The sequence below is a fragment of the Cryptomeria japonica genome, chromosome 10 (assembly GCF_030272615.1).
Source record: "Cryptomeria japonica chromosome 10, Sugi_1.0, whole genome shotgun sequence".
Taxonomy (NCBI): domain Eukaryota; kingdom Viridiplantae; phylum Streptophyta; class Pinopsida; order Cupressales; family Cupressaceae; genus Cryptomeria; species Cryptomeria japonica.
The window spans coordinates 917,629,886-917,641,135 of NC_081414.1; the positions used below are offsets into that span (position 1 = coordinate 917,629,886).

The following is an 11,250-nucleotide window of genomic DNA, read 5'->3' on the forward strand; positions in this document are numbered from 1 at the left end:
AATTTTGTTGATCCCAACTTCCTCAAATAATTGAAAAGTATGAATAGATCGAAAAAGCGAATGAGAATTAGTCGTGGTGGAAGAAGAAATAGTAGAAGTGAGGACAAACCTAGTTAGGTTACATTTGGGCTCAAGTCCAAATTCTACAAGGTATAAGATATGTACGTCTCATTTGTAGCATAGATAGATGCCTCTTATATAAAATATGAAATAGTCCCATAATACTATAAATCATTTGTATCGTCCAATATCATAACTATAAAAAAAATCGTTTTCCACTTTGTGGGCATATACAATTTGGGAAACCATTGTCTAAGAACAATTCCAAGCCCATCCCTTCACATAGCATCAAGGGCTCCACCATGAATTGTCCTTTTTGAAGACGAATCTCCTTTCCTCTGATTCCTCGACCTGATCCTTTTTCTATTTATCTCGCTTTCCTGCCCTCTGTTTCCAACGGCTAAGCCTGCGAATTGAATTAGAATGGAGAGCTCCAAATGGAAGGGCTGCATCCAAGCTCCTGTGGCTGCTCCTCTGCAGCTTGTGTGGGAGATCACCAGCGACTTCTATGCAATGAAAAAATGGCACCCTGGCCTCGACGTCTGCGAAAGAGTGGAGGGGGCGCCAGAGAATGGCCCCGGCTGCACCCGCTATGTTGCTTCTTCAACTCCAACCGGAACTCTTTGGGCCAAGGAAAAGCTTAACGCCATGGATTCTGCTCACCATTCTTATAATTACACCGTTGTTGACACCAACATTGAGGGTTTTAAGGATTACCAAGCAACCTTTCAAGTGATTGAGGGAGAAGAGCAGGGGACCTGTCTGGTAAAATGGAGTTTTGAGTTGTATCCAATTCCTGGCAAATCTGAAGAGGATCTTGTGAATTATTGGAGCTCTTTGTTATCTGGTGTACTCAAAACACTCCAAGATGCTGTTGCTCCATCTTAAGCGTGTTACAGATCGTTAATTTTTAATTTGATGGTTCTCTGCAATTTAAGAGCGGTTTGTTAGTAACCAAATTTATAGGTTAGTGCTTGTGGATCTACCTCTTTCTACTGTTTGGGGTCTCCCTGGTGAACCTTCTTGTTTTCACCAGGGTAAAAAAATGTTGCAGGTCATATTTCAGATAATAAATCATATTTCTTCCTCACTGGTTTTCTGAGAGTAAAGATGTTAGAGCAATCATGGCGCTGGGTGTTGATAGAATCGTTGAATTGGTTCTGATATCCAATATGTAACATTCAGGATGTACATAGAATGTTGAATTGGTTCTGATATCCAATATGTAACATTCCGGATGTACTTTTCGTTATATTATTAATTAATTAAACTAGTAATTGTATTTTGGTGTGCAATGGGTACGTCGAATAATTGTGGAGGGTCAATTTGAAAAAAGGGTCCATTTCTTGTATACATTTATGCAATACATAACATCAATTGGTAGGCCGTTTAGCAAATGATGTTTTTTTGTGAAAAAGGTATCAATGGAAAAGTGAAAAGCTTCAAATCAACTATGCATCATCTTACAAGGATTGAAATGCAATTGAAGCAAAACTTCTGAATGAGAAAGTTAATTAGATTCCAAGAACAATTGTATATATATTTTGTGCATATTTTACAATCATAGAAAGCCATGACAAGATGTCTATAAGAAATTCTACTAAACAATTTTCTCCCACATAATTGGATCACTTTAACTAAAATAAAGATTATTTCTCTACTTAGAAACTAATATTAAATTAATCTATAAATTATGATGTAATATTAAATAAAATTTTAATGATATTTATTATAAAATATATATTATAATATAATAATGAGTAAAACCTTAAAAAATAAAAAATTATATATATATATGCAAGAGTAATATTAATATAAATAGTTTATTTAGTGTATAATTATAATTCATGGGATCAATTTGTAGCCCATCTAACAAATGTTGTTTGTATGTCTTAATGAAGAAATGATAGCTTGAAAATAATTATGCATCCATTTATAGGGTATGTACACTTATCATGAGTCTTAGAAACAGTGACTCCATATATGGTATGTACACTACGATAATCGTACTCCATGAGATGTGATCACATTCTTCTTTTTTCATATGGGTTATTTATGGGTGTCCAACAATGTTCTATGCTTGACTTGCATGTAAACAACCTGAATTTTAACAAGTCACTATTATTTTCTTGTTCATGATTATAATTTGTTCACTTTCTTGTAATGAGGGATAGACTAGTTGAAAGGTGTTTGCCAAAACAATATTTTATATATTATATATTAATACATATTTAATATATGTATGCATTTAATATGACATATGACATATTAATATACATGTAATATTTATTATATATTAGACAAAAGAAAAATTAATTATATATTCATTATATAATATTTATATGTATTTAATATCTACATATATTTAATATAAAAAAAAAACTAAATAAATATTATAAAAGAACAAGTGTTTATCACAACAATGTTTAATATTTAATAATAAAATTAAATAAAGATTGTACAGATAACTTTTTTTTATTCTTTAATTTAATATTGAATTTACAATACATATTAATATATTATATAATTATAATTAAACCTATTTACTTAAAATTAAAATGGACAACTTTTTAGGCATATTTAAGGCTAGTGTAATGTTGTGTGGAAGGAAATTTTGGAGTCTACCAAACTTGTAATCCTAATAATAAAAAAAAAATTGAAATGTTATCGCTTGTGTTGAAAGATGGAAAAGGTAACATGATTAAGATAGGTATGTGATGTCCCATGCTATAATTTTGTAATATATTAAGCAATACCTATACGGTGGCATATATGAATTTTTAGACATCAAATCGAATTTGGTGTGATGTTTGTGAAATCTGGGATTTCTTATACCAAAATATAAATTAGATTTGAAAAAGGCAATAAATGTATGGGATTATTTAAAACAGTGAATGTTGTGCATTTCCCCATGAGCAATGGCGAAGTGGAGCGACAGGTTAATTTTGTGAATGGTGAACGGTGGATGGCAGTAAAGGAAATGACACACATTCCAACCTTGTATGCACGAGATACAAAAATGAGTGCACAAGATATGAGAAAAAATGAGAAAACGGTGAACGAAACCCTATGAAACCCTGATTACCTTTCTTCATATGCGCGCATTTAGTAATGCATCGGGAGAAGTAAAAATTCCCAAAATAAAAAATTTATCAATGGCGGTAGATGTCCCAATCATCTTGCACGCCTTTAGATAAATGCACACCATTGATTTTATATTGCAAATCGTCCATTTCATAGAAGGAGACGCATAAAAATAAAATAGAACAATTTTTCTACTTTTAGTTAAGTGCATCTTAGGTGTTGCATAGACATTTTGAGTCATGGATATAGAATTGACATGTCTTTATTTGTTCTATTTTGTTTCTAAAGTCAAATGGGTAATGATTTTTTTCTTGATTTGTGGACCATGTGTAATAGTGAGAGGGGTCTTCATCTTTAGTAAGAATATGTTTAGCTAGTTACAATGTTAGTTTAAGAATCGTTCTTAGATTCTTATTTGTTGAATCATTTTTAGATTCCTATCAGTTTAGAAGTGTGAGGTTTCAGAGAGAGAAAATGAAATAGCTAGAAGTATCTATGAGAATTTTGTGTTTATTTTCAAATAGATTATTGATATACTAACACATTGTCTTGAACCAAGAATATGATGGGCTACCGAATTTTCTTGTCACAAGGAATATAAAGTGCAAGAACTTTAGCTATGATTTTGTTAAAGTAAAAGCAAATACAACTTCAACAAAGGTTCTCAAATCAGTTTGATTTGTATGTCAAATAACTTCTAAGAATTTATAGGATGCAAAGAATGATCACTTTATTCCATAATAGTAGACATCCTAGAATGTGGAAAGCATAGACGATAAGAACGACTACAAGTTGTTGAGAAAATACAATTAGAAATTGACTTTAGTAGATGCAACTCAACCTAGTTGCATTAATTGTATGTTGAGATTTTGCTCTTTAGACATAAAGTTTTCTAAACAATGCCTTTGAGAAGCCACACCTTGCCAACTTGTTAAATGTCTTGTAATGCCTTAAGATCCAAACATGTTTAAGACATGCACATAGAATCAAACTATCATTAATTCACCTAACATCATATCTATAAAATAAAATATTAAATATAAAAAATTATGAAGATTACACAAAAAGATGATTTTCATTCAAATGATTTTATCACATTTATTATGTATTTCCTCCAAATATGGCAATCATGAATAAGCTTGCAATTTGTCATACCATTTTATATAGCAAAAACATTGATATGTTTCAACATTGTCATAATAACTCAAAAGTAGCAATTACAATTAATTCACATATTTTTCAATAATGATAAAATGTGGTAAATTTAAAATTAAATGAAAACTAGGAACTCACCAAGATTTTGAATAGAACATCATGGCTTCACTTATAACTAGTGATGGTAAGTCTACCACACAACCATGTGGAGCCCAAAGGTCCATCCCATTAGACTGTACGAGCTCATGGATTGCAAATGCACTAATCAAACACATAAGTTTGGCAACACACTATAGAGAGAGAAAAATAAAAGAAATATGACGAAAGAAATGCAAAATCGAATCCTACCACTACCTTTGATTGAATGAACTAAGAATGCAAACTTGCATAGAAAACTTTAAAAAACAATGGAAACTAATGTGTGTGTGTGTCTATAAATATGTTGATGGTATATTTGACATCAAGTTGTTCTTTGGAGTCCTTTGTGGTAGCATGCACCTACTTCAATGGAATCTTCTCATTTGCATCACTTTTTTCATCCCTTCATTAGTTTGGTTAAGGGATGAGTCTTGATTTATAGATGAGGGGTGAGATGAATGGAGAGCTGAGATTTATTGAGAAACAATGTAAAACTATTACAATAAAATCCTCTACAAATGTATGTGAATTTAAATTTATTTCTTTAAACAAGATTACAATAAGATTTTTAGATGATTGCATACAAAAATGGTGTGAAATAAATCAACAAACCTTGTCAACACAAGTTTCACATAGAGAAGCCCTTTAAAAAAAACTCTACATGATAAAGAGGACACGTATGTATTTATCTTCAAGAATGAGATACTTCTAACACACCAACATTCTCTTCACTCCGATAGCACTTTGAAAACACCTCTATATCTATAAAATAACCTTATGTAAAATCACCATCTCATACTCTCAATATTTAGGCATAAAGAGAGGAAAAAACCATATATGGTATCATACAAAAACCCACATCCACCTTGGAGAGCATCTTTGGAGAATAACATATATATTAATGACTTCACATAGACATCACATGGGCCCAATCATTCGACCCCCCACAATTTAGTAAACACAACCACAAAGGAATCTTTGGTGTCATAACCTTGATGACTCAAATCTTGAACAATAACACTCCAAAAGGGATTGGTCAACTTAGGAGGGTCCCCACAATTTAGTAAACACAAACACAAAGGAATATTTGGTGTCATAACCCTGATGACTCAAATCTTGAACAATAACACTCCAAAATGGATGGCCAACTTAGGAGGATCCCATCCATCATACAAGATTCTCCACTTCTCAATCTTAGTACCTAAAATTTGGAAAAGCAATAAATGAGTCCAAAGTCAACTATAACCACCATCATTGTGTTCCACATTCTTCATGAATGCATATGGAAACTGTATACACATAAAAATTGGCTATGAGCAATTAAATAAATATTTTATATTTATTTAATAATTATTCTTCTATTAAATAGTTAAAATGATTAATTAATTTAATTCATTTTCATGTCTTTCTATTAATTAATATTTTATTAATTAATTAATCTACCCTATTCTTCTAATTAATTAAATATCTAATATTTAATTATTCTTTTAACCAAGTTAATTAAATATCTAATATTTAATTATCTCCTCCAATCAATTAAATATCCAATATTTAATAGTTATTCTCCTATCCTATAGTCTCAAATATTAAATAATTCTCAAAATTATTTAATCCCTTTTCCAACTCACCCTCCATCTCCACTTCATCTTGTTGAAATGTGGCGATTGATCAGCAAAGTACTGTACACTCAGCCGTTTTTCGTTGATGAAAACCGACATTGTAATAAAACCCTAAAAAGGCCGACTTTGTTTGTTGCCCTAAAAACGCATGTTATAAGCGGCTGGGATGCTTAAGGCATTGTAAGGTTGATGTACTGTTTTTGCTGGATAATAAGAAAGATTGGACGGCTGTGTATGGTGGACGTAACCCATTCTGGGTGAACCACGTTAAATCTCTATGTTATCTGTGTCCTGTTTTATTTCTTTATCTTTCGTATTTAAATCTGCATATAATTGTTAGTTCATATTTGCTTCGGATCTGCTTGAAACCCTAACAATTGGTATCAAAGCGAGGTTTTCTGTAAATTGGCAGGACTTTCAGATTTGAGTGGGAGCAATGAAGGATTCCAAATTCAAGGTCAAAAAGTTTAACGGCCAGAATTATCAGTTATGGAAAATGTAGATGGAGGATTACCTGTATCAAAAGGATTTGTGGCGGCCATTGGAAGGAAAGGCAAAGAAACCGACCACAATATCAGATGAAGAGTGGGACATTTTAGATAGAAAGGCACTGGGATCCATTCGATTGTGCCTTGCGTCGTCTGTAGCATTCAATATAACAGAAGCAAAAACGACTGTAGATTTGATGGCAACATTGGCTAAGTTGTATGAGAAATCCTCGGCTTCAAACAAGGTATTTATTATGAAGCGTTTGTTTAATTTGAAAATGAGTGAGGGAGGATCTGTAGCAGAGCACTTAAATGAATTTAATACAATTACTAGTCAATTGTCTTCGGTAAAAATTACCTTTGCAGAAGAGGTTAGGGCTGTCTTGATTTTATGTTCTTTGCCAGAAAGTTGGAATAGCTTGGTTATGGCTGTAAGTAACTTTGTCTCTGGTAAAAATACTTTGGTATTTGATGATATTGTTGGTGTTATCCTAAGCGAGGAAATGCGAAGGAAAAACACAGGTGAGACTCCAACATCATCGGGTAGTGTTTTGAATGTGGAGAATAGAGGAAGATCAAAGGAAAGAGGAAAAGGCCCTGGGAATGAGAAGTCACGAGGGAAGTCAAAGAAAGGACACTCTAAATCTAGAGGAAAGAAAGATTGCTGGTACTGCGGAAAGCCTGGTCATCTAAAGAAAGACTGTTGGTCTCAGAAAAACAAAGAAGGAGACAAAAATGAAAATGACAGCAAGGAAGCTAATATTGCAAGTAATACTTTACAAGATGCTTTAATCTTATGTTTGGATAATGTTAATGATTCCTGGGTAATAGATTCTGGGGCTTCATTTCATGCTATACCCCATAGAAAATACTTTCTAGATTATGTTCAAGGTGATTTTGGACAGGTATATTTGGGTGATGATGAGCCCTATCAAATTGTTGGAAAAGGAAAGATAAAGATCAAGTTGTAGAATGATAATGACTGGTTTCTGCAGGAGGTAAGACATGTTCCTAATTTAAGAAGAAATTTAATTTCTGTAGGGCAACTAGGTAGTGAAGGTTGCATAGTTACCTTCTCAGACAATATGTGGAAGGTCACTAAAGGATCATTAGTAGTAGCTAAAGGTGCGAAGGTAGGCACATTATATCTGTGTACTGGTAACACTTACTCTACCTTAGCTGCTATAGATAAAGTTACTACAAGGACAACAATAATAAATGTTGCAAGAACAGATTCGATAATGTGGCACCATAGGCTTGGGCACATGAGTGAGAAAGGGATGAAAATCCTTCACTCCAAAAATCTATTGCCAAGACTAAAGAAGATTGATTTAGAGTTTTGTGAAAACTGTGTTTATGGTAAATAGAAAAGAGTCAGATTTCTGAAGGTTGGGAAAGAGAAGAAGAGTGAGAAGTTAGAGCTTGTACATTCAGATGTATGGGGACCGGCTTAGGTATCATCTCTTGGTGGCTCTTGTTATTATGTTATTTTTATTGATGACTCAACTAGAAAAACATGGGTATATTTCCTAAAACAAAAATCAGATGTTTTTGAAACTTTTAAGAAATGGAAAGCTTTGGTTGAGAATGAGACAGGAAAAAAATTGAAGTGTCTCAGATCGGATAATGGAGGTGAGTATTGCAGCAAAGCATTTGAAGATTGATGTTCCTTAAATGGGATTTGAAAGCAGAAGACAGTTCCAGGAACTTCACAGGAAAATGGTGTGTCAGAGAGAATGAATAGGACCATCATGGAACGTGCGAGGAGCATGAGATTGCATGTTGGATTGCCCTTACATTTTTGGGCAGATGTTGTACATACTGCTGTCTATTTGATAAATAGAGGACCTTCAACCCCTTTGGATGGTGGTATTCCAGAGGAGGCATGGACTCGTAAAAAGGTAAATTATTCTTTTCTAAAAACTTTTGGTTGCGAAGCTTTTGTCCATGTTGATAAAGAAAACAGAACCAAGCTTGATGCTAAATCTCAGAAATGTACCTTCATTGGATATGGGATAGATGAATATGGCTATCGGTTATGGGATTTTGAAAATAAGAAAATAATTAGAAGTAGAGATGTTATATTTAATGAGAAGGTTATGTATAAAGAACAGATGGAGGAAAAGAAGCATGAACAGGACAAACAAGAATATGTGGTGTTGGATGAGATTCCTGAAAATGAAATGCCACAGGTACCTGATGCTCAACAACAACAGATTGTCCCACAGACTCCTGCAATTGTTAGACGTTCTACGAGGACAAGTAGACCCCCTGAAAGATTTTCTCCTTCTTTGTATTCTATTTTATTAACAGATTCTGGTGAGCCAGAAGAATATGAAGAAGCAATGCAGGTAGATGCCAAACAACAGTGGGAGCTAGGCATGAAAGAGGAGATGGACTTCTTGATGAAAAATAAGACTTGGGACTTAGTCCCTTTACTTGCAGAAAAAAGAGCCTTGCCTAACAAATGGGTTTATTGGCTGGAGGAGGAGGAAGGAGGTCAGAAAAGATATAAGGCCAGACTTGTGGTAAAAGGTTTTGCACAGAAAAAGGGTATAGATTATGATGAAATATTTTCTCCAGTTGTAAAAATGACTTCAATTAGAACTGTACTTAGTCTTGTGGCTGCAGATGATTTACATCTTGAACAATTAGATGTCAAAACAGCTTTTCTCCATGAAGATTTGGAGGAGGAAATTTACATGTTGCAACCATAGGGATATGAGGTCAAAGGTAAGGAGAACTTGGTGTGCAGGTTGAAGAAAAGTTTGTATGGCCTAAAGCAAGCACCCCGACAATGGTATTTAAAATTTGATAGTTTCATGGCTGAACACGGTTATCATAGATGTCATTCTGATCATTGTGTATATTTTAAGAGATTTGATAATGGCAGTTATATTATCCTGTTGCTTTATGTTGATGACATGCTTATTGCTGGGTCTAACATGTAACATATAAATGATCTTAAACAGAAATTAGCCAGGTCATTTGCTATGAAGGATTTGGGTGCAGCTAAGCAAATTCTCGGTATGAGGATTACACAGGATAGGAAAAATAGAACCTTGAATTTGTCCCAAAGTGAGTATATAAAGAAGGTGTTGAAAAGATTTAACATGCAGGATGCAAAAGCAGTTAGTACACCTTTGGCTAGTCATTTCAAATTGACTAAGGAGATGTGCCCAAAGGCACAGGAAGAGGTTAATAAAATGTCTAACATCCCATATTCATCAGTTGTTGGTAGTCTGATGTATGCAATGGTATGCACACGGCCAGATATTGCACATGCAGTGGGAGTTGTGAGCAGGTTTATGAGTAATCCAGGTATGGAACATTGGAATGCTGTGAAATGGATTCTTCAGTATTTGAAAGGAACTACTACGAAGGCATTATGTTTCAAAGGATCTAATGCTGCTCTGAGTGGATTTGTTGACTCTGATCTAGTGGGTGATATTGATTCATGGAGGAGTACTACAGGGTATGTTTTTACTATAGGGGGAATTGCAGTCAGTTGGATTTCTAGGCTGCAAAAGGTTGTTGCACTTTCAACCACTGAAGCTGAGTATGTTGCTGCTACAGAAGCCAGCAAAGAGATGATTTGGTTGCAATGTTTTCTGAAGGAATTGGGTCAGACACAAGAGGATAGCCCATTGTATACTGATAGCCAGAGTGCCATTCATCTTGCGAAGAACTCTACTTTTCATTCAAGGACAAAGCACATTCAGCGACAAAGCACATTCAGCTCAGGTACCACTTCATCCAGACTATTTTGGAGGAGGGTTAGTTACGGCTTGAGAAGATTCACACAAGTGAGAATCCTGCCGATATGTTCACAAAGGCAGTTCCATACAAGAAGCCGATTTCTTCATCAGTTTCTGTTGGTCTTCTTGATTGATAATTGTGGACTTTATACCAGTCAAGTCCTAGTGTTTTATCCAGCGGATGTTGCATGTACAGTGGTGTCATGTAGTATCAGTCTCCAAGTGGGAGATTGTTCGGTGTGGAGCCTGATCAGTCTCCAAGTGGGAGATTGTTGAAATGTGGCGACTGATCAGGAAAGTACTGTACACTCAGCCATTTTTCGTTGATGAAAACCGACATTGTAATAAAACCCTAAAAAGGCCGACTTTGTTTGTTGCCCTAAAAATGCATGTTATAAGTGGTTGGGATCCTTAAGGCATTGTAAGGTTGATGTACTATTTTTTCTAGATAATAAGAAAGACTGGATGGCTGTGTATGGTGGACGTAACCCATTCTGGGTGAACCACGTTAAATCTCTGTGTTATCTGTGTCCTGTTTTATTTCTTTATCTTTCGTATTTAAATCTGCATATAATTGTTAGTTCATATTTGCTTCGGATCTGTTTGAAACCCTAACACATCTTCCCTTTGCCAACTCATCCAACATGTGGCTAAGGAAATTAATATTTCTTAAATATTAATTCATCATTTATCTCCAACTTCCAAAATTAATGAATATTGTGTACGTACACATATTTCATAACCATTTCCTATATTCTCTCCAACACCCTCTACATCTTAGGAAGGACTTGAGTTCACTTGTCCTCTCATGCCTAAATCTTCTCCAACCATCCCTAGATTCCCTCAGTCAGCAACCCAGTCAAGGTGAGATGAGTGACACTTGTCTTCTTCTTCCCCCTTTCTCTCAACCTTCACCTTTGCTCACAACCATCCAAATTTGTAGATCAA

The 11,250-nt window shown here is 34.4% G+C and overlaps 1 protein-coding gene across 1 annotated transcript; it reads left to right on the forward strand.

The window, feature by feature from the left end:
* Positions 1 to 374: 374 nt before the first annotated feature.
* LOC131036189 (lachrymatory-factor synthase) lies at positions 375 to 1,185 on the forward strand. Its single transcript, XM_057968019.2, has one exon. It carries the CDS (start codon positions 484 to 486, stop codon positions 946 to 948), a length of 465 nt encoding a protein of 154 aa, XP_057824002.2. The 5' UTR covers positions 375 to 483; the 3' UTR covers positions 949 to 1,185.
* The last annotated feature ends 10,065 nt before the right edge of the window (positions 1,186 to 11,250 follow it).